This window comes from Quercus suber, unplaced genomic scaffold, assembly GCF_002906115.3.
Source record: "Quercus suber isolate HL8 unplaced genomic scaffold, Cork oak 2.0 scaffold_203, whole genome shotgun sequence".
NCBI classification, from domain to species: Eukaryota; Viridiplantae; Streptophyta; class Magnoliopsida; order Fagales; family Fagaceae; genus Quercus; species Quercus suber.
In genome coordinates this window covers 585,827-610,539 of record NW_027069661.1, presented here as the reverse complement: position 1 = coordinate 610,539, position 24,713 = coordinate 585,827, and the positions used below count along the sequence as shown (strand labels likewise).

General features: G+C 37.7%; 2 protein-coding genes across 2 annotated transcripts; both read right to left on the bottom strand.

Annotated features, from left to right (window-relative positions):
• Nucleotides 1-11,282: 11,282 nt before the first annotated feature.
• On the bottom strand, nucleotides 11,283-14,264 carry LOC112016105 (scarecrow-like protein 34). Its single transcript, XM_024048613.2, has one exon. The coding sequence runs from the start codon at nucleotides 13,784-13,786 to the stop codon at nucleotides 11,447-11,449; it is 2,340 nt and encodes a 779-aa protein (XP_023904381.1). The 5' UTR covers nucleotides 13,787-14,264; the 3' UTR covers nucleotides 11,283-11,446.
• Nucleotides 14,265-18,746: 4,482 nt separating this feature from the next.
• Nucleotides 18,747-21,604, bottom strand: LOC112016112 (scarecrow-like protein 33). Its single transcript, XM_024048622.2, has one exon. It carries the CDS (start codon nucleotides 21,235-21,237, stop codon nucleotides 18,898-18,900), a length of 2,340 nt encoding a protein of 779 aa, XP_023904390.2. The 5' UTR covers nucleotides 21,238-21,604; the 3' UTR covers nucleotides 18,747-18,897.
• Between the last annotated feature and the right edge of the window lie 3,109 nt (nucleotides 21,605-24,713).

Below are 24,713 nucleotides of genomic sequence, written 5' to 3'. Positions count from 1 at the left end.
GCTTTAAAACTGCCCTGCACCTGATTAACCACCAGACGTAAATTTGAATACACTTCCACTTCCCGAGCACCTAATCTTAAAACTGTCCTTAGTTCGGCCAAAAAGGCTTCGCATTATGCCTCGTTGTTAGACGCTTTGAAACCCAACCTAAATGAGTGCTTTAATCGTATTCCTTTCGGGGTGATTATGACAACCCCTGCACCGGCCCCCGTGGAGCTCAACGCATCGTCCACGAATACGTTCCATGGGCGAACCTCTAGATGGCAAACTATCTCCCCATTCCCTTTCGGCAAAAACTCGGCGATGAAATCTGCAAGGATCTGGCCCTTCACCGACTTTCAGGGTCTATACCGTATGTTAAAAGAACCAAGTTGAGTTCCCCATTTTGCTATTCGGCTCGTGATGTCTGACCTCTTCAATAATGAATGCAAGGGATATTCGGTTAAGACGTATATCGTATGAGCTTGAAAGTAGTGTGGCAGCTTTCTGGTGGCGTGTATTAGGGCCAACACAAGCTTCTCTAGAGGTAAGTATCTCATCTCGGCATCAACTAGAGTCTTGCTGATGTAGTACACGAGTTGCTGGATTCCTTGGTCCCTCAGTAGCACAGCACTCACAGCGTGCTCAGACACTGCCAGTTACATGAATAAATCCTCACCTAGTTCTGGTGCCGTAAGCATGGGTGCCGCGCTAAATAATGCTTCAGATCCATAAAAGCTTTGTTGCATTCTTCGTTCCACTAAAATCCAATCCATTTCTTCAGAAGTTGGTAGAATGGTCGGTAGTGATCTGCGAATTTGGAGATGAACCGATTAAGGGCAATTAGCATCCCGGTTAACACTTGCACTTCTTTCGGATTTCTCGGTGGCTTCAATCTTTTCACAGCTTTAATTTGGTCGGGGTTGATCTCAATTCCTCGTCTAGTGATTAGGTACCCCAGGAATCTTCCGGTCCCCATGCCGAACGCTCATTTTTCCGCGTTAAGACGCAACTTTTGCTGTCAGAGAACCTCAAAAACCCCCTAAAGGTCCTCCATATGCTGTGCTACCTGCTTGCTCTTCACCACCATGTCATCGATGTACACTTCAACTGTACGCCTTATCTTGTCTCGGAACATTCTCGTCATCATTCGTTGGTATGTGGCCCCAGCGTTCTTTAGTCCGAAGGGCATTACTGGGTAATGATAATTAGCTTACGGGAAAATGAATGCCATTTTCTCTTGATCCTCGGGCACCAAGGCGATCTGGTGATACCTTTGAAAAGCATCCAAAAAGCTCATCCACGGGTGCCCATACGTGGCATCCACCAACTGATCAATCTTTGGCACAGGAAAAGGATCTTTTGGGCATGCTCAGTTCAGGTCTGTGAAATCCACACAAACCCTCCACTTGCTGTTCTTCTTCTTCACCACCATGATATTTGCCAACCAATCTGGGAAGAAAATTTCCCTTATTACCCCAGCATCCTTCAATCTTCGGACTTCCGCTTTCACCGCCTCGGTATGCTCCCAGGCTGATCTCCTCAACCTCTGCTTCTTAGGAGTGAACGAGGGGTCGACTCTAAGTCTATGGATGATGAACTTGGGGTCCACACCGAGCACTTCATATGGACTCCATGCAAACACATCCACATTCTATATTAGGAGTAATAACATTTCTACTTTTTCCTAGTCCCTCATGTTTTCTCCTATCTGGAAGTACTTGTCTACGTCCGGCAATACCCTCATCTTGACCATCTTCTCGGCACACCCGGCCCCCTTCTCCTCTTGTGAATTCTGTAATTACTATAAAGGAATCCCCAGTGTCGGGCATTTATGCTCAGCCTGCTCCTTCTGGTCAGTTTGCTCTTTCTTCCAATTGACTATGGTGACTAAGCACTGTCTGGCCACTTGCTGGCTTCCTCATACCACAATGATACCTTGATCAGTGGGGAACTTGACTTTTACATGTAGAGTGGACGGGACAGCTCCCATTGCATGGATCCATGGCCTTCTTAGTATTGTCGTGTATAGGGAGAACGAAGCAACTACTATTAACTTTACCACTACCTCCTTGCTTCCCATGTTCACGAGCAGAGAGATCTGCCCCTCGGAAACTACCATTTTACTGTTGAACCCAACCAAGGGCGTGCTATACTTTGAAAGATCCTCGTTCCTCAACCTGAGCCCCTTGAATAGGTCTGGGTACATAACCTCAACCCCGCTTCCCTGGTCTATCATTATTCTCTTCACAACGAAGCTGCCTACCTGAGCCGTGACTATTAATGCGTCGTCGTGCAGCTGAATCATTCCTTCCAAATTGCTATTGTTGAAAGCAAACAGCTCTCTGGTGGGTCTTATCTTTTTTATGGGCGGCGGCATGCCCAAGCTTCCTTCCACTGATACTACAGTCAACACCTCTTTCCTCCTTGCCGTAGTGAGGCCCCTTAGGGCAACGTGGATAACCTCAATTATCCCAAGAAGGGGTGGAAGGGGATTCGCTCTCTGTAGGGCACCCTACCCTACTCCTCGGTCCTCAGCATCTGTCACAAACTCCTTTAAATGCCCAGCCATAGCGAGTTGCCCAATATGATCCCTTAACACTCAGCATTGCTCGGTTGCATGGCCCTTATCCTTATGGTAAGTGTAGTAAAAATTCTAATTCCTCCTAGACAGGTCGCCTCCCATCTTGTTCGGCCACCTGAAGTACGGTTCATGCTTAATCTTGTCAACAATCCTATGCACTGGCTCCTTAAACATCAAATTCACCTCCCCTACCTGTGCTTCTGATTCTTGAATCCTCAAATTCCCCTAGATCCAGGGTAGGTAGATGTTCTGCCAAGGACGATTTATCGCAGGCGTTTTTCCTTTGCTTTGCAGTTAGTCGTCTTTCAACCGTTTATATTCTTTGATGCGCCTCATCAGCTGTCTCATGTCCTCGGGGGGCTTTCTTAGTCAACGATTCCCTTAGTTCGGAGTCCTCGGGCAACCCTATTCTGAAAGTGCTTGCAGTAATCTTTTCCTTCCCTCCACCGATCTCATTGTAAAGCTCCCAATACCAGCCAGCATAGCTACGAAGGGTTTTCCCCACCCTCATTTTCATGGACAGTAACGCATCTACCGGTTGTGGCACTTGGCTACAAGTTACAAACCGTATCCCGAACTCCTGTATCAACTTAGCGAAGTCGTGAATAGAGCCCTTCTGTAACCCATTAAACCATCTCAGAGTGGTAAGGCCAAGACTCGAGGGAAAAACCTTACACATCAATGCATCATTATGGGTATGTAGGGACATCATCTGGATATAGTGACTGACGTGCTCTATAGGGTCAGTTTTCTCGTCGTAAGAGTTGAATGGGGATCGCACGAACCTGTCTGGCATTGGGGCCCACTCGATGACAGCAGAAAATGGTGACCTTACGGCACTTTGTAGCACACAGCTCATCATATCCATGGCCGCATTATAGGGCCGCTGCTCTTCTGGGGAATTTGAGCTACAGTCTGCATATTTCCATGACCGCAAATGGTCTTTGCAGTAATGGGACTCCTGCAAATGCGAACGTTCCCTTCGCCAATGAGATTCCCTGAACGAGATTGTTCTCGGCGGTGATTGGATCTAGATTGATTGGATCCCATCTCTTGACGATTCTCCCTGGTATTGGACCTTCTTTCTCGGTTGTCTTGGTCCCTTCTATGGTGTCGATTCTCTGCTTCCAACTCCAGATCTCTCACTAACCTGCGCAACTGTTCAAGCTCTTTGTCTCTTTCATCGTGCTGTTTGTGCCCTGAAGCTATGGATACCATTCGTTGTGTTTAGAACGACCCTTTGCCGAGGCTAGACCTTTCTTCCTCCCGTTCGTGATCCCTATCTTCGTGCCTTTTCTGCCTCCGTTCTCGCCAGGAGGATCCCCAAGAAGATCCCATTGAACCACTTTCAGCATCACTCCCAGAATGTCTCCCTGACATTCTCTTGTGTAAATCTTGACGGAACCACGGCTTTGTAGGAGATTCCCACAGATGACGCCAATTATGCGCACCGTAAGCAAGACCATTAGGCTGGGACTCACTTGGGCCGACAACTTATTTGTATAGTGGGCTTGGATTTCCTACACTGGGTCATTCTCAGCATTAAGACTCAATGAGATCATTTTTCTCTTTTCCACTGCTTGAATCACTCTTCTCTTTATCCTCCCTCTCTCTCTTGCTTCTCTTACTCTTTTTCTCCCTCTCTTCTTGAACTTTCAACAACCACCTTACGTTCCTGTGTTCCTCAAATTTATAGCTCAAATTTAGTGGAGAGGCTATGATTATCTCTAGGTTTAATGCAACAGGCGGTCCAGTGTTATAAATCATAAGTGGGAGGCTAGGTGGGAGTGGGATATGGTGAAAATGGCCTTGGAATTTGACTCCCACCTCCTATCGGTATTCTGGACAGCGGTGCCTCCAGAGGCATTGCCGAATATGTAAAGGATGGGGTGTTTGAGCGTTGGCCCTTCATCACTACTTGGGAAAATATTGCCGAGCAATGATGAAGTGGCAAAGTTTGGATCCGTAGCTTGTGCTGCTTTGGGATAGGCTGTTGGGTAGAAAGAGATCGAGCTTATGGGCCATACATCCATACCAGAGTCCCAGGCCCAAATGGGCTCAGGTACGGGGTACCGTATAGTTACCGTTTAAAAATAATGTTATTTGTTACTTATTGCAGCTTAATTAAAATTTTCTATTTCTATAATATGATTTTTTTAAAATATTATTTTTGTAATACAAACTTCTATATATCTCGAATGATTTTTTTTTTTTTTTGGGCTAAGTGGAATGATGCTAATTCAATTCATCATCCTTTCTAGGATTGTCCAGGCTAACCGGTAACCCAATAAAATTGTCTGATTGAGCGCCACTAGAAACGAAATTGACTCACACTGAGCAAATAGGCTACTTGCAGTAGGTTTCCTACTTCAGCAACCAATGTGAGTTGGTCGAGTAGCGGGTGGGAATTGAAACTTGACTGAAAATGAACCGACCAACCTATGCTCATCGGAAACTACCATTCCTCATGAACCATCATTGTCCCTCTCTCCCTTAGTCTCAAATCAATCGAGATCTCAACTCATCTTACTCCGCTTCTTTGTCAATTTTGCTTGAATCTGACCGTCATCCACCCAAACCAAAATTGACTCGATCTATGGTTAGTAGTGGTCAACGGCAGGTCTCTCCTTCTACCATCCAATGTGAGTGGATCAAGTTCAGGTTAAGCACAAACTTGACCCGAACCGACCTATGGATAGCCCTAATTTTTTCTCACTTGAACCATTTCTTGAAATTGGTGCCAAAATATTTTATAAACATATCAAAATTTCTTTCTTTCTTTTTTTTTTAAAACCTGAATTTGATATCTTATGTTAATGTTTCCCTTTTTTTAATTTATTGTTTGTTCGGTGTTTAGTAGTTGGGCCAATTTTTTAAAATAGATGACCCAAAATGTTTCTGAAAGCACACAAAGAAGTTGCTGGCAAATGGACGACAAAAAAATGGCTTATGTTGAGGCCTATGAAAATGCCATTTCGACCTCTAAGAGCATTAGCATCAGAAAATGCTACTCTACTCTATTTTACCATCTCAAAATACCACTTTATCACTTATACCATACCATTTTACAATACCTCCACCATCCCAAAACTCTTTTTTTATTAAAATATTATTTTTTAATCTTTCTTTATTATTTCTTTCCTACCACTTCATTTTTTTCAGACTTGGCTAGAATTTCATCCTTTTTTTCACTTTCTCTCCCATGCTCTCTGTCACTTTCTCTCTGCCCCTCCATTTCCCTTTCTCTATTTTGTGGGTCTCTCTGATGCTGGGTGTGGCTGGGCTACAATGGTTTTTCGTGGATCGTGGGTTTCTACGGTGGGAAGGCCGACGACTACACGGACTTTATACCAACAGGAATTTCTACATCTCTATTCACATCTTCCTCGTGGATCATGGGTTGATTTCGGTGTGGTTGGACTGGACTGCGGTAGCTAGGCTGCAGTGGGTTTTGTGATTTGATATCAGTGAGTCTTAATTTTGTTGGTTTTTGATTGATTTTGGTGGGATTTGATTTTTGTGGTTGGGTTCATGGGTTGATCGGAGTGGCTTTGGGTGCTGGTTGTGGATGGGTATGGGTTATAGTGTTGGTGGTGGATTGATTTTGGGTTGGGGTTCAAGGTGATGGAAGGTAGGTGGGTGAGTGGATTTTGGTTGATGGTGGGAATGGTTTGTGGTGGGCTGATTTTGGGTTGGGGTTTATGGTGGTGGCAAGTGGGTGGGTGAGTAGGTTTTGGTTTATGGTGGTTGATGGTGGTTGGGGTTGAGGTTGTGGGTGGTGGTGGTGGCTGTGATGGTTGTGGTTGTGGTTATGGTGACAGTGGGTATGTGCAGTGATGCTTCAGCGATGGAGATGAGTGAGAGGCTTGGTGAAGCTTCAACGATGGAGGATGGTGTGTGATGTTGATGTTAATGTTGGGAGGAGGATGGTGTTTGGCTCTGAAGAAAGGAGAGGGCAAATAGAGAAACAAAGAAGGAAGAGAGAGAAGATTTCGGGGGAAAAAACACCATAAAATATTATTATTATTTTTACAATACTACTACAGTACAATTCTATCTTTAGAATTGTACTATAGCAGTATTGCAAAAAAAATTGCAATACTTGCCTTTAGAGTTTTCTGATGTAGACCAATTTGGGGGTGTAAGTGCCAAATTCTTCTTACATTTGGTATTTGCATTCCCTAATACTAATGCTCTAAAAGCATCAGTATCCAGAGTTGTAAAACTTCGGATATGCTAAATTTTAGCATCAAACCTCTAAAAAGATGCATCACCCAGATTTGCAACCGTAAAAAATTTTACAACTTAGCTATAGTACCATCCTAAATTTATGATGGTACTATAGCAAAGTTGTATAATTCTTTAATCACTTTTATTCCCACTTCTCTATTCTCTCTGACTTACATTTACTCTCTACCCTTCTCTTTCTCTCCTCCCTTCTTTGTTCTTCCTTCGTCCTTCTTACTCTCTGAATCTCTCGTCTCCAGCTCTCCCTCTCACTCTCTTCTCCCTTCTATGGTCAGAGCTTACACACTTTACCACTCACCGTCAACAATACCACAGTAGTCTCTCTTCACCTCCAACCCATCTATTTATCTCTCAAACCCAGAACAACTACCACCAATCTTAGCTCTACCTCTCACCCTTTTCTCCCTTCCATGGCCAAATCGTCTCTCTCTATTTCTTTAAACCCAAAAAAATGATATCTCAAACCCCTTTTTTGAGGTGTGTTTGTGGTGGAGATTGTGGTGGAGGTCGAAGATCGGTGGTGGATATTACAGTGGGTTTCATTGGTTTTATTTTTTTTTCCCCCTATGGGTTTGATTCTTGGACGGGTTTTGGTCCCATGTGGTAGGGCTTGTGATTTTACATGTGGTGGTGGGTTTTGGTTCCGGTGCAAGAGGTGTTTGGCTTAGCGACAGTGGGTTAGGTTGTGTTTGGATTGGTGGTGGTGGCAGTGGGTTATATGGGTAATTTATTGGTTTGATTTTGGTGATTTTGGTATAGATTTGTGGTTTTGCTAGGTTTTTTTGGGTGATTTTGATATGACTTTGTTGTGATTTGTTGGGTTGATTTGGGGGGTGCAACAGTGGTGAGGTGGTGGGTTTGGGTAAGGGTTGTGTTGTTGATAATGTTAGTGGCTAGTGGTGCAGCAGTGGTGTTGTTGATGATGGTGGTGGCAGATTATGTTGTTGATGATTGACAAGTGGTGGAGAGGTTGGTCTTGAATTGTGTTTATGTTGGGCTTTGGGTTTATTCACGGTGGAGAGAGAGAGAGAGAGAGAGAGATAGAAAAGATGAGGAAGAGAGACATAAATTAGAGAGAGGAGAGAGACGGTTTTGGGTTATATATTTTATTGGGTAGATATATTGTTTTAATGTGTTATATAGAAAAATAAAAGTTAGAATGTTTGGTGTTTTATAAAGTGGTATGGTATATGTACAAGCGTCAAGTATAAGCCCAAACCATCAGCCTCTACATGGTTAAGAATATAAGGCCCAAATAAGGTCAGGGCCCATACCAATTCGGGGGGCCAGTGCTTGGTCGGGGTCCAGTACCAAGTTGGGGACTACATGGGACGGTAACAGTAGTGCCTTGGGGGAAAGCACTTGCCAAGCACCATTTGACAACGGGTGCAAGTTTCAAGAGAGTCACATTTGTCACGAGAGGTGGGTACCATTTGGTTAGGAATATATCCCATAAGGGCCCACCAACATGAAAAGTAACCCCATCATCATGACAACCCCACTAAGGGAAATTTATAAATAGGAGCTAAAGGTGTGAGAAAAGTGGTTGAAAAAATTTGGGGGGGGGGGGGAGATATACGTGAGAGAAAAATGGTGTGAGAAAAGTGGTTGAAAAAATTTGGGGGGGGGGGGGAGATATACGTGAGAGAAAAAGAGGGAGAAATAACTAAAATGTCTAAGTCTGCTTGGGAAGCCTTCATAGAGAAGTAGAATATGAACTAGGCCCTAGATTCCTTCACTTAGGCCGTTAGGTTGGCCTCAGGAGGTTTTCCCATTGTAGGAAATTCTTTGCCCACCTTAAACAAGTAAATTGGGAGCCTAAGCTAAAAGTCCATCAAGCATTTTGGGCTAGGGCACCACAATATTATAGATAAAGTACCTTTAAAGATAGTAAAGTGAAATATTTTTTAAAAACCAATTGCTAATGCTCTAACAATGCGTGAACAACGTGCCTCCAGATGATTATCATGATTTTTTTTTTAATAGATTTCTCTATCTTTCATGCATAAATCCATATATCAGCAACAGGGAAAAGTAAAGGCAACTAAAGACTATCCATACAAACTTGACCTTAAAAACTTTATCTTACTTACATTATTAAATACATAATCGTAGGATATTTTATTCAAATTGAACAAGATCATGATTAATGACAAATTGATGTAGCAATGCCAAGTGCTAACAATAAAATATGCCCATAAATTCTTTTTTGTATAAGAAGCGAAATACTGTAACTACTACACTACAAAATAAACCATATAAAATCCAACCATTCCATAAAATTAATGGTGATGCAAAATACTAAGATCTAGAGGAATTGATTCTCAAAAAAAAAAAAGATCTAGAGGAATTCGTTCAAAAAAAAAAAAAAGGATCTAGTGGAATACGTTTAGTAAAAAGAATAAAATATCACCGAAATATAATTCTAGCTTATAAACTTGATTAATAAAGTCCATCGGTTTAAATTTTAAGAATCTTGTGTATAGTGGTACTTCCAACTTTGAACCCCAAGACAAAGTCTTCTCAGCTTTGAGCACTAGCATTGGCGGTGTAAACACCTTCAGTTGCTATTTTACAATCCAAGACAGCAAAACCTTACTCCATCCGAGTTTGAATACCTAGAAAAATTTGCAACCTATGAATAGTAAGGTTGCATATAGTATTATTCATAGGTTGTAAAGAAAAAAATAATACTATTTAATCTTGTAGTTGTGTGTGAAAAGAAAAAGATAGTGAGAGAAAAGAGAGAGATAAGAATAATTTTTATTATTTTATTAAGTAGTTTATATTATTTTATTGGATTATATATAAAAATAAAAACTGAGATGTATGGTGAGTTATAAAATGAGTTGGTAAAATAGATAAAATAGTGTTTGGGAATGCAAAATAGGTTTTTTTTTTTTTTTTTTTTTTTTTGCATCTTTGATGCTACTGCTGACTCATATGCATCTATGCTATGTGTTTCGAGGACATGAATATCCAGGTATAGAGTTCTTCCCTTAGAGCATCTCCAGCAGATTCATCAAATTTTTGTACTGTTTGAAGAATGAATAGTGACTTTTACCTTTATCTACCCACTTTTTCAAATACACTTTCCAACATATTCTTTATCACATTTTCTATCTTATTTAAATATTATTTCTTCATTCATTATTTATTCTTTTTTTAACAACTACACATCTTCCAATATTTTTTTATTCAACACCAAATTATTATAATAGAAAAAAAATGATTTGAAGAATGAACAGTAGCCCATCAGACTTGATGGGCTACTGTTCATTAGCAAAAAAAAATTTCGGATATAGAGAAGCTGTTGGAGCATGAACAGTAGCATATAGAGAATGAACAGTAGCATATATTCTCTATATTTTGGCAGTACATACTCTGTTAGAGATGCTCTTAGGTGTCCAAGTTAGCTTGGTTTATGCGAAAAAACAAGGTAAGGTTTTTGTTTAAGTACATATTTTTCATGTTAATATTGGCTTAAGTCAGTGACAAAATTATATTTGGGTATAAAGTACTTGATCAAACAATGGTCAGAGTTGCCTCTGCTACATATACATGACCTCCATGCGACCTGCCCAACTTGCGAATGACATTTGGTAGAAGATCCAAGTGGTTCTCTGACAAGGCATTGCCCGGCATGCAAACAAATTGTTCCATTTTTTCCTAATATGCTTTTTAGCCTTTTCCAATAGTCCAACATTCACAACCTGTGCATGCTGAAAGTGGCTAGAGTGTGGGATCTGACTATGAACATTATGAGAGACCTTATTTCATTCCATCTATCTTGTAGAGAAAGAGAGAGCCTTTACCTAAGTGTTTGAAAAGCTCCCAACCTCTCTTCATTCTAACATCCTCGAGAGAAATTTTATTACCTTCACCTCCTACACAATTTCTTAGGTGTTGTATGTGTTGACGGTTAGGAAACTATAAGAGCCATTACAAATCCTATTGGTGGCTTCAAGTTAGCGGCTCAACGGTGGTATCCCTGGCAAGCTAGTTGAAGAGAGGACTCTGAGAAGTTAGTCGTTCGTTGGAGTTTGGAAGGCTAAGTACATGGAGTAATATGAGCTTGGAGAGTACTACAAGTATTCATCTAGTTGAGATTTTCCAATGGTGTGGTCAGTGGGGAGGTTTTTCCGTCGAGTGCTCGAGTTTTCTTCTTCTTAAACGCTACTCTATGTTTGCTTTGGTTTGCTTTATTTTCTACATTTTCGTACGGTCATTTATATGTTTTTGTTTATATTTGTTTATGCTTGCAATAAGAAATTTGGTTAATCACGTACGCTTGAATAAGAGACAATTTGCTAGTTTTAGATTAAAAATGATTTAAGCCCAAATTTGTGTTATAGGGATTCTAAATTAATGCTGGGTGATCATAACATTTCGCAAATTTTATGCTCAAACCCCTTGATGGTATACCATGTATACATGTTTTCTCTCAAAACATTAAATTTGAAAATAAAAATAGACAAAACAAATCTATCAGGTTAATTGACAATGGTTGTATGTTTCAGTTATTGCTGGCATTCTAGTGTCATCCATCTGAAGTACACACTTTGTCACTTCCTAATTTCTACGACCCCAAAAGAAAGAAAAAGAGTTTTACAAAAAATATATTGTACAGGATTCCTAAACCGGAACCCAACAAGAGGAAGCATAGACAATCCGTCCTTTCCATCCCTGGAGCATCCAGTGGTTGTCTTCATCAAGAATAAAATCCTTGTGGTACCATGCCTTCATCTTAGTCCTGAATAAACTCACGATCTCTTGGTTCAAAGGGAGCAGCTTGAACCCAGCCCTTGAAATTCGGACTTGACTCTTCTTGTATGTTTCAGGCCTCTCAACCCTCTCTAAGCCTTCGCATGCAACAACATTCATAGCCTCCCTCCCATAGAACTCTCTCTCAAACATCAACCTCTGTGGATTGTCACGGGGTATAGTAACATCAAATACATCATACAATGCAGAGAAGTGGAAAAGTGCTTCTCGGAACCTTGTAAGAAAGAAGGGGGCATTATAGGATCCATTAACAATAGAATTAATAAAAATATCAGGTTTCATCCTCCTGATTAAGTTTAAAACTGCATCCCTTGGACTGGTCCCTTCAACTGTTTCATCAAGTAGGGTCTTCATCCGGAATGCACAATTCACAGCAAGCACCTCATTCCTCTCAATCTTAAGCTCCTCAATTTGAATAGTTTCCCAGTTCTGTGATGCTATAGCATTGTATTCAAAAGGAACATTAAACCGTTTGCAGTACTTTTCCAAGCGACGACCAGTCTCCTCAATGCACTCTGCTGGACGGAATCCAGGTTGGGGAAGATCAATCCCTGTAATGCGTAGCTTGGGAGCTCCTTCAGGTCTTTTTGAGAGAAACTGGATCAGAAGTGGCCACTGGAAACCATATTGGATACCAAAATCTACAATATGAAGAGTAGTTTCTTTCTCTGCCGCATGAAAAATCATTTTATTAGAAAAGGAATATGAGATCCTCTTGAAGGGGCAGGCTGAAAGATGAACTTGGTAAGCTTTCAACTTTTCAAGAGTTGACAGTACCCTATTGGAAGTGTAAAACATTTGAGTTCCTACACTAGTGCCAGCCAAGCGTGCCTCAAGACCATTAGCAAAGAAATGAGCCAATCTCTGAGATCCATCACCAAAAGGGGTTGAGTGTTGCCTAACCTGCTTCAATAACTCATTAGCGGTTCTACCGTCACCTGTGGAGACAGCTTGTGCACATAGAATCAAAAGACTCCTCAAATCAACTGTCTCCTTCTTCTTCCCTTGCTTCTTATTACGACTACGTTTCCCACCATTACCTCCTTGTGCCTGCCCCTTTGTCTGCGGCAAGGCCTTGTTAGCATCATTCTGCAAAGGCTCACAATTATCACCATACAGTGAAGCAGGCGCACCAATACAAAGCAAAACCTTATCAAGCATTTCTGATAACTCAGTCTCCTCAGACTCCTCTACATAAACCGCAGTCTGCTTATTGCTCCTACCTTCTTCTAATTCTATCTCTTCCCTCTCACGATTCTTCCTTCCTATCAACCTATCCGATGAATCACTCTCTTTCTCACCCTTCACCACCAGAGATTCAACCTTTAGATCCTCACCCTTCCACTCAGAAGAAGAAACCTTGTTGCTCTCCAAATCAATAACCAAATTATCACTCTTAGGAAGGAACTTACTAGCTTCCTCTAACCCCCTCCTAAATTGCAATAATGATTCACTATTAGTAAAAATATTCTGAGCCATAGCCTCCAACCCATCACCAAAATGATTGACACTATCATCTGACAAATTCCCAAAAAACTGTGATTGGTCAGTGGGATTGAAATTAGACTGGACAGCATTATACTCACCCAGCATAGGAGGCGGTGATAAAGAAGGCCGGTAGTTATGCTCTCCAAGATCATTTAGCCATAGAGCATCATTGACAGTACTAGAACTACTTGCACTATTAGTACCATAATCACCACTGCTTGATGAAAGCCCAGAACTCTCACCGCTATTTTGATTCGGTAAAGGAGGGTTTTGTTTACCAAGAGCATCATAGAAAGATTTCTCAGTGTCTTTTAGACCCAAAGGGTCATAAAACATGCAGGGCTTGTTTTCAATGTTCTCTTCCATAAGAATCTGATTCATGTACTTGAAAACCGTTTCAGAGAAATCATTGTCGTCCGGGGACGTCGTCGAGTCTGCCTGTAACATAGGCGGCATAACAACATGTGGTGGATCATACGGTTGACCCTCTGGACCATCGGTGGTGGTGATCGAGGGCTCAAAACCAGTGGGACCCAGATCAACATCAGACAAAAGATTTGGACCTTCAAGGAAGTTAAGGTCTGTAGTAGGAAGAGGAGAGAGTTGATTGAATGTGTACTCGTCTATAAGATTTGAGAACTGATCCTCAGAATTTGGCGACACAGCAGAAAAACCGTTTACGAAATCAGAGTTTGAATCCATAATTTATAGGGTCAAACAAAGCCAAGAAAGAGTAACTAGCTGATTCTATGTCTCAAACTGATTTGGGAAACTAAAATCTGAGACTTACTAAACATTAAAGACTACCTAATATTCAGATCAAAGACTAGGATCTCGAAAAAAAAATAACATACATAGGCGTACAGAAAAAGAAGAAAAGAAAAAAAACTTGAAGAAGAAGAACCTTAGATATCCATGATTTACGTGAACAAGTGGAGCAGAGAAGATTCAGACTCAAGCGGAAGAGGAAGATGAGAAAGTGAATAAGACGCGGAAGAAGGTAGCGTAAGTAACTCAGAATCCAAATAGCTCTCAGGTTTTTCTGTGACAGAGTAAAATTGAGGCCTCTAGATTTGTTGGGTACTTCTCCCAGATAATATAGGAGAGATTTTTTAAAAGAAAAGTAAAGAGAGGCTGCTATCAGTTTGTGAGAAATATTAAAGAATTATTTTATTACGGTGAGGAACTTTCGTGGAACGAAGTGAGTAGTGAAAAATGGCTAGCGAGTCAAACAAAAGATTAATTACGGTGCTATACCTAGAGACACAACTTTATCCGCATCTTGCTTATATAGCTAGTTGTAGCTAGCTGAGGGATGTTACAAGTCGGGGATAAAATTGTGATTTTGAATGTGACAGAATTTTTCCAAACAAAGAGACATGAGTTATGTGCACTTGTACAAACCCGTAAACAAAATGTCTTTCAGATCGATTCTTGGATTGGTCTGTGAGCAAAACACATGAATGGGTTTTGTCCTTACGAATCATTGGGTTGAACTCGTCAACTCATAACTCAAACTAAAATTACCTTACGAATCAATGTGCGAATCAAGTTTTTGACACCATTCCATTTTCAGTAACCTTTCAAAGTAACAAATCACAGTACTTCTACTCTTATTGTGTGTTTGACTCTTTGATATATGAATGGGATAGAGAGATTCTCCGTTGGTAGACGCCAAACTATACATTGGTTTTTGTTCCTTTTTCTTTTCTTTTTTTTTCTTTTTCAGTTATGGTAATAAAACATGGAAGAATGCTGAAATGGATTAGTTAATCTATTTAAAGAAAATTTCTATAAAAAAAATTTATTTTGACTTTTTTTTTTTCATTTTTTATTAAAATAGTGTCAAAACTTTCTTAAAATATTATTAACCATTATTCTAAGGGCTTTCGTTAGCATAATCTTAAAATATTTTTTATAAAAATTTATAAAAAGTTAAAAAAAAATTACAAATTTTTTGTCAGTTTTTTCAAATTTTCATAAAAATTTTCTTAAAATAGTTAGTTAATGTGTGTCTTAAAAACTTTTTGGTTTTTTTTTTTTTCCTTTTATTGTCCTTGTCTTTTAACAGGTGAAAACTTAAAAATATTACTCCTATAAGTATCGAACCGAATGCCACATTCCTCTATATAAAAAAGCTGATAGTGTTTTTGTTAACCTTTATTTCCAGGAATGGAATTAGGATTCAAATTCAAGGGGCCAAGATTCTATGTTTAAGTATTTTTTAAAATTAGGGATGTCCACATTAAGTAGGCATTTGTATTTTTTTTTTTCAAAAAAATAAATAAATACTGTAGTTGAATTTACAAATTGTATTTATTAAAAAGATTTATCATGGTTTTGAAAATCAACTTGGATAAAGAACTAAAAAAGAGAGGTGTTCTATGCTTTTTGGTCTGATCATGATCTACCAATGGTCAAATAAAAAAAATCATAAATATTATAAGCATTTAATTAATATTATAAAATACATAAATATTGGATTCAGATTTTGTGGATTTCATAGGGTACTCTACCAATAAATTTTTCTTAAATCCTAACCATTCTTTTATGATTTAAGAGTTTAGATTCTGCCATATTAGCATTCCACTAATAATACTCCTAAAATAATATAATAATGTTGTAAACAAAACAATTAAGATTATTATTAATAGAATGTTAATATGACAAAATCTAGACCATTAAATTATTAAAGAATGAGTAGGATTTAAGGAAATCTATTTAGTAGAGTACCCTAGAAAATCTAGAGGATCTGAATTCAAAATATTTGGCTTTATTCTTTCCACATTAAAAATTTTAGATCAACTTATTTATTCTATTCACATTTTTCTATACCCAATCCTTTATAATGCTATATTATATCAATAACTATGGGTCAAAATTTAAACCCATGTCAACTACTAAATAAATACAACCACTAAAAAAATAATGGTTAGTTAAACAGTGAAAGATTGATGTCTAGCAAAAAATAAAAAATAAATGATGAGACATTAACATCTATTGGTGAAATATCTAAGAGGTGAGATTCATTTTTATTTTTATATTGTTTTTGGGCACTTGGACAAAATGGATGCCAAATAATATTTTTGGGTTTTATGGGTAAACTTTTTGAAGGGGGACAAGAATATATATTTTAGGGGAAAAATTCAAAACTTTTGTGGAGATATATATACTATTTATAATTTTTCAAAAATCTAGGGGGTCATGGCCCCCCAACCCTAAGCTAGGTCTCTCCCTGTTTATCTTTGTAGCATGGGTCTTGTGACTATTGTCTACACACGATAATGAATAATAAACATTCAATATATATTAAAATGCGTGTTTTTCTTTTAAAAAAAAATTCTTAATAATAATTCATTAGCTTGTAATTGTATGTACAAATTTATTGTGGTTGTGTGTGCTTTTTTGGACATTTGTTCATAATTTGAATTTATATTTTTTTAAAAAGGTACTAAAATATTATTTAATAAAGTATTAAATACACATTAACAGATTAACTTATACCCTTGGGATAGTCATTACAGTTACAATTAACGTATCTCAAGGTATTGGTCAAGGTTGAGTTTTTTACTCTCTTTTTTATTGTAATCGATCTTTTTTTTTTTCTTTCGTTTTTTTGGGGAGAGCCAGCATATTTGTACTGAGGCCCATTAAATTCTTCTCTAATGGCCGCGCAAATGCACATATGTAGTTGAGAGACAACTGTGACAGGCACACACGTCTATCATGAAAACATTGAAAAGTTACTACAACAGGTTTTATTAAAAACTTTCTTACCGAATGTCATAGGACACCAAACCTGTAAAAGATAACATGCATGGGCCAATATGTTTTTTGGTTTCTAATTAGTTCAATTGAAAAAGTTTCTAATGATTGTTAAGAGATTTGGAGTTCAATCCCCGCCTACACCAAAAATTGATTGGTGTCTTAGTTTGATAATAAAGAGCTATTATCAAGAGCAAACACTATAAGTTGAAATTCCCTTTAAAAAAAAGATCTACTATAATTGAATCAAATTTGCAAGGAAGGGGAAGGGAGGGAGGGGCAATTTTTAACAAGGGTCTAAGATGGTCTATTGCTAATGGAGAAAGTGTAAGTGCTTGGGCTGACAAACTCTCGGCCAAAAGCTTGATTGACAGTGTGGAGTGTGTCTCATTTGATCTCCTTGACAAGATCTTACAAGAGATTAAAGGTATCTCCATTGCAACTAATCCTTCCCAAGAAGACATCCTAATTTGGGCATTCTCTAAATATGGCTCCTTTCCCTAAAATCAGCATATCTCATAGCTAAAGGGTTTAATCTTTTGAACATTGACACTAGTCCTCATCAATGGGTGTGGAAAGCGCATACATCCCCTAGAATCAAATTTTTTATTTGGCTGTGCACTCATCACAGCATACCTACTAAGGAATTAAGTTCTTGGTTCAAGAGGGTTAAACCTTGACTCAACATGTGAGTTTTGCCGTGAAGGGATAGAATCCATCATTCATACAGGACTGTAGGGTGGCTAAAGCCGTGTGCAAAAAAATGGTTAAATTCTCATTAATTGTGATAGTTCACTTTTAGGTAAAATAAAAACTCTATTAACTAAGTTTTAAGAAATTAAAAATTATATTTCAAAAAAATTCTAGAACATTAGGTTTTATTTTAATAATTTTATATTTTAAAAGAATAAAATTTATACATTACATACAATCATTATTTCAATTACCTTCTAAATGATAAAGGATATGAGAATGCAATTTGTAGATCTATTATCAAGATAACATAAATTAAATTGTTAGTAAATAGTAGATTTAATTGCAGTTGAGTATTGTGTGAAGTCATCACCATAGAATAGCCCATGTCGGAATGTGTTATGTGAAACAAATTATATGAAAAAAAAAAAATTCTAAACCATTATACTGAAAAAAAGAATTTATTTATTTATAAGTTATATATATATATATATATATTTTAAGTCAAGTCATAGACCTTTAAGCAAAATAAATACTTTTTATTTGTATTTAACTATCTCATGCATCACACGGGTTAACGACTAGTTAATACAAATTAATGTAACAATGCCAACAAAAAATATGCCCATAAACTCTGTTTCATATAAGAGGTGAAATATTATGAAACTACATCCATAAGTTATAGATGCATAAAATCCTATCATTCCATGAGATTATTAGATTAATGGTGATGAAAAGTACTAAGATTTAGTGGAATACTCTTAGCAAAAAGGATAAAAGATCCAGAATATAATTCTACCTAACAAACTTGATTCATCACGATTCAAGCCCATCAGTTTAAATTTTAAGAATGTCTTGTGTTTAGTAATACTCCCAACTTTGAACCTCAACACAAAATCTTCTCAGCTTTACTCAAATCGTAGTCTCTCTGGTATGTGTTAGGGCACACAAATCTCCAAATATATCAAGTTTAGAGGACGTGGAAAGAAGTTTTTATCTGAGTTCTTCCGTTACATGTCCAAAATAACTTTAATTTTGTAAAAAAAAAAAAAAAAAAAAAAAAAAAAGGGCAAAACGTGAAACGTGGACTCAGCAAAACGCTGAGTCCAAACGGCCTCTTTGTGTGAAACACTAAGGTATGGTTTGTGTTGTCAAACCTTTTGATGCTATACCATGTATGCATGTTTTCTCCCAAAACATAAAATTTTAGAAATGAATAAAATAAATATATCTGGTTAATTGACACTGATTGATGGCATTCTAATATCATCTATCTGAAGTACACACATTGTCACTTTCTAGATTCTACAACCCCAAAATAAAGTGTTTTTACAAAAATATATGGTACATGATTCCTAAACCGGCACCCAAGAAGAGGAAGCATAGACAATCCGGCCCTTCCATCCCTGAAGAAGCCAGTGGTTGTCTTCATCAAGAATAAAATCCTTGTGATACCATGCCTTCATCCTAGCCCTGAACATATTCATTTGCTCTTGGTTCAGCGGGAGCGACTTGAACCCAGCCCTTGAAATCCTGACTTGACACTGCTTGTATGTTTCAGGCCTCTCAACTCTCTCTAACCCTTCACATGCTATAACATTCATAACCTCCCTCCCATAGAACTCTCTCTCAAACATCAACCTCTCTGGATTATTACGGGATATAGTAACATCAAACATGTCATACAATGCAGAGTAATGGAAGAGTGCTTCTCGGAACCTCGTGTGAAAGAAGGGGGAATTGAAGGACCCATTAACAATAGAATTAACAAAAATATCAGGTTTCATCCGCCTTATCAAGTTTAAAAATGCATCCCTTGGACTAATCCCTTCAATTGTTTCATCAAGTAGGTTCTTCATCCGGAATGCACAAGTCACAGCAAGCACCTCATTCCTTTCAATCTTAAGCTCCTCAATTCGAATAGTTTCCCAGTTCTGTGATGCTATAGCATTGTATTCAAAAGGAACATTAAACCGCTTGCAGTACTTTTCCAAGCGACGACCAGTCTCCTCAATGCTCTCTGTTGGACGGAATCCAGGTTGAGGAAGATCAACCCCTGTAATGCGTAGTTTGGGAGGTCCTTCAGGTCTTTTTGAGAGAAACTGGATCAGAATTGGCCACTGGAAACCATAATGGATACCAAAATCTACAACATGAAGAGTAGTCGCTTTCTCTGCTGCACGCAAAATACATTTCATACCAAAGAAAAGTGTGATCCTCTTGAAAGGGCAGGCTGAAAGATGAACTCGGTAAGCTTTCAACAATTCAGCAGCTGACATCCTCATGGAAAACAATGGAGTGTAAAAAATTTGAGTTCCTACCTTAGTTCCAGCCAAGCGTGCCTCAAGACCATTAGCAAAGAAATAAGCCAATCTCTGAGACCCATCACCAAACGGGGTTGAGTGGTCCCTAACCTGCTTCAATACCTCATTTGCAGTTCTACCATCACCTGCTGAGACAGCTTGTGCACATAGAATCAAAAGATTCCTCAAATCAACTGTCTCCTTCTTCCTTACCTGCTTCTTATTACGACTACCTTTCCCACCATTACCACCTTGTGTCTCCAAGGAGGCCTTGCTTGCATCATTCTGCAAATGTTCACAATTATCACCGTACATTGCAGCTGGCGCATCAGTACAAAGCAAAACCTTATCAAACATTTCTGATAACTCAGTCTCCTCAGACTTTTCTACATAAACAGCAGTCTGCTTATTGCTCCTACCTTCTTCTAATTCTATCTCTTCCCTCGCATGATTCTTCCTCCCTCTTGACCCATCCCGCGAATAACTCTCTTTCTCACTCTTCACCACCAAAGATTCCACCTTTAGATCCTCTCCCTTCCTCTTAGTAGAAGAAACCACGTTGCTCTCCAAATCAATAACCAAATTATTACTCTTAGGAAGGAACTTACTAGCTTCCTCTAACCCCCTCCTAAATTGCAATATCGATTTACTATCTGTAAAAATATTCTGAGCCATGAACTCCAACCCATCACCCAAATAATTCACACTACCATTTGGCAAATTTCCAAAAAACTGTGATTTATGATCAGTGGGCTTGAAATTAGACTGGACAGCATTGTAATCACCAGGAAAAGGAGGCGGTGAAGAAGAAGGCTGGTAGTTATGCTCTCCATGATCACTTAGCGCCTGAGAATCATTGACAGGGCTAGAACTACTAGTACTAGTTGTACCGTAATCACAACTACTTGAAGAAAACACAGGACTCTCAACGCTATTTTGATTTGGTAAAGGAGGGTAATTTTGACCGAGAGCATCATAGAAAGATTTCTCAGTGTCTTTTAGACCCAAAGGGTCATAAAACATGCAGGGCTTGTTTTCAATGTTCTCTTCCATAAGAATCTGATTTATGTACTTGAGAACTGTTTCAGAGAAATCACTATCGTACGAGGACGACGTGGAATCTGCCTGCAACATAGGCGGAAAAACAACATGTGGTGCATCATATGGTTGACCCTCTGGACCAACGGTTGTGGTGATTGAGGGCTCAAAACCAGTAGGACCCAGATCAGAATCAGGAGAAAGATTTGGACTTCCGAGGAAGTTAAGGTCTGTAGTAGGAGCAGAGAGTTGATTGAATGTGTACTCATTTATAAGATTTGAGAAATTATCCTCAGAATTTGGTGACATGGTAGTGACACCGTCTAGGAAATTAGAGCTTGAATCCATAATCATTTATTGGGTCAAACAAAGCCAAGAAAACGTAACTATAGCTGATTTGGGAAACTAGAATCTAGTAATATTGAGATCAAAGACTAGGATCTAAAAAAAAAGGCAAACATAGATGTACACAAAAAGCAAAAAATTAAAAAGAAAAAAAGAGTTATAGTTGAAGAACCTTGGATAATCATGATTTACGTGAAAAAATGGTGCAGAGAAGAGTAGTAGAGTACTCAGAAGCGGAAGAGAAAGATGCAACAGTGAGACACGGAAGAAAGCAGCGTGCACGTAACTCAGCTCAGCCTTGTCTGTGACAGGAAATTCGAACCCTATACATTCGGGTTCTCCTAGAGAAAGAGTAAAGATAGTGATGCGGAGGCTTTTGTATTACTTTATACTACGGTGAAATTAACGTACTTTCGTGGAACGCAGTGAGGTGTGACCACGGACCAGCGAGTCAAACTGAGAGGCTTTGGGTTATGTACTTGTTGTCAATATGTCACTGGCGAAAACCAAATGTTTTGACTTCTAAACTCACTCGACTAAAATTACCTTCCGAATCATTGTGCGAATATCGTACTTGACATCGTTCCAGTTACCATTCAAAGTAACAAACGAGTATCCATCAAAAAGAAAAAAAAGTAACAAACGAGTACTCCCAGTCGTATGGTCCTGACTCTTGATATGGGAATGGGATAACAAGATTGGACGCCAAACTATACTTTGGTTCTTGTCCTCGTAGGTTATAAATCACCAGTAGGAAAAATTATTAAGTCTTATCAAAATACCATAAATGTATAGTCTTCTCTCTCGTATAAATAGTAGGTTTTATTATAAATTTAATTAGTGAGACTCATCATATTTATGTAAAATGAGGAAATACGCATTTATATTACTCCAAGAATATAATTTGTTCTCCTAAATTTGTTGAAAATAATTTGCCCTACCAAAAAATTAAGAAAAATATTATGTCAACAATAATTTCATAACATTTTTATAGCAAATTATATATAGTATGTTGCTATTGGTTATTATTGATTGGGGGAAAAAAAATTTAGTGACAGGTTTAAATTAGAACCAATAACAACTTACCAACTATGACTTGTCGGTAAGAAGCAATAATTAGAAGTAATTTTAGTAAAAACGTTATAGACGTAACACTTCTCAAAAATTAAACAATATCTAAAATTATTTTTCATCTCAATATCTCTACAAACACAAATATATCATTCTACTATTCTTGGGTGTATATGATTGGTATTTATCCATTTTTAGGTGGTTTATATTCCTCTAAATTATGTTATAGTGCGTTATGTTTTCTTAATTTGGGTTTTTAGTTTTAGATTTTGGATTATGCTATTTTTTTCAACAACTTGATTTTACTTTTAGAATGTTCTCCTCTTGAATATCTAGAATACAACTAAACTTTTTAACTAAGTATTAGCTAAAACAAAAATTAAAACAAAACAATAAGAAGGAGAGAGAGGACTTGTGATAGAAAACTCAATTCAATTCAATTGGTCTTCTTCATATTTTATCCCAATTCAGTTTCTTCATAGAGCCAAGCATACATCTTCATGGAATTTCTCACATCCAATTAGTCTTTGTGAATTTTGTGGCTTTGTCCAAACTTGGATAATCTTTCACCCTAATCTTTTTTTGGTTGCCTATTGCTACCTTATATCGTTTTATACATGTCCTTTGATTTTATTTTCCTTCCACTGACATTGAATTCTACAATTATGCAAAAGTCTTACAACAAAGGCATCTCTTAATAATATCTAAATTTGTTACAATAAAAAAAAAAAAAAAAAAGTAACATATCTTGTACTAAGTTATGCATCTACATTCAAGTCACAACTAATATGTATACACAATAGAACTTATTTATGCAACGCATATACAAAGAGAATTATTTATCCATAATGGTGAATGCATCACACAAATGCACATAAGAGGTATCCCATTAGTGGAAAAAAAACTCATCCATGATTAACAACCACATAAACTATAGTAGTAAGACCCCATTGCGATTCTTTTAATGTATTCTTCACCATGGCTTTGAGATTTTTTTGGTTGGTTTATCGAAACCAATATTGTTGGCACCTAAGATCTTCAATGGCACATCACAAAAAAAATTAATTCAAAAAACCTGAAGAATATGGGAGAAAAAAAAATCACTTTAAAGGGACTTTCCAAAATTGCAGGAGTGAGGTAGAGCAATTGCAAATATATATAGACAAAAAATTAGTAGGTTTTTTTTTTTTTTTTTTTTTTTGGGAATTCTAATAGAGCGGCAATTAAACTATTTTTAAAACTACTTGATTAAGGAGAGGGAGAGTTATAGAGTTGAAGGAAGTTTGAATTATTATCAGATTGAGTTTGATGAAATGATAAATGAAAAGTTGAAAAGTTAGGAAACATTAATTAAGAGATAGAGGTTTTTTTTTTTTTTTTTTTTTTTATGTGATTGGGAAATTGTTAATTTGCAAAAGGAAAAAAATAAAGTTACTGGGATCAATGACGTGGTCGCTGATGTGGCTTAATAGGAGCGTAGCAACAATAAATGTTACGCTTCAGCTATTAGATATGTATAGATATAGATGGCATTTAAGAAAAAAAAATAAAAAAAAAAAAAAAAAAACTTGTTAGAACTTAGAAGTGTGACATAAATGGTGTGTTTGAATAAGTTGTTGCAAAACAGTGTTTTTGGTTTAAAATGAGTGTTTGTAAAAATGCTATGAAGAGTTACTGTTACGAAATGAAATTTTAGGTTTTACAAATGCTCTTTTAGGCTCCCAAAATGCCTAACAAAACAAACCCAAACATCTTATCCCTCCCCCCGAGCTCGAACCAAGGCTCCTACGTTCCCCATACACTTAAGGCATTGGGAGATATTTTCTGGCTCAACTCATCTCGTGGTGTCTTCGTGGCATTGGTCTTTTCCACATACTTCAAGGAATAATAAATGCACAATTATACATTATAATGCATATTTATCAAAAAAGAAAATAGACTTGTTAATAATTCATTAACTTGCATGCACAAATTTATTGTGATTTGTGTGCTTCTTTCGACATTTGTGCATAATTTGATTTTATCTTTTAAAAATGTATAAAAAAAATATTAGTTAATAGAGATTTTTTTTTTAAGAAACATTAATAGAGCATTAAATACACATTAACACGTACCCTTTTGACACTCTTTATACTAGCACGGTCAAGTTAATGAGTATTTTAATGCATTGGTTAGGGTCGAATTTTTTACTTTTTTAAAAATAAAAATAATTGATCAGCTTTTGTTGAGCATCATTGGAGGAATGTAATGAGCTACAACGCATCTTCTCCCTATATGAATCAGCTTCAGGTCAGCAACTCAATAAAGCCAAGACTGCTCTTTTCTTCAGCAAGAACACCCCACTTGCATTATAGGAAGAGATCTAGGCTAGATTTGGGGCCCAAGTCATTCGCCAACATGAAAAATACCTGGGC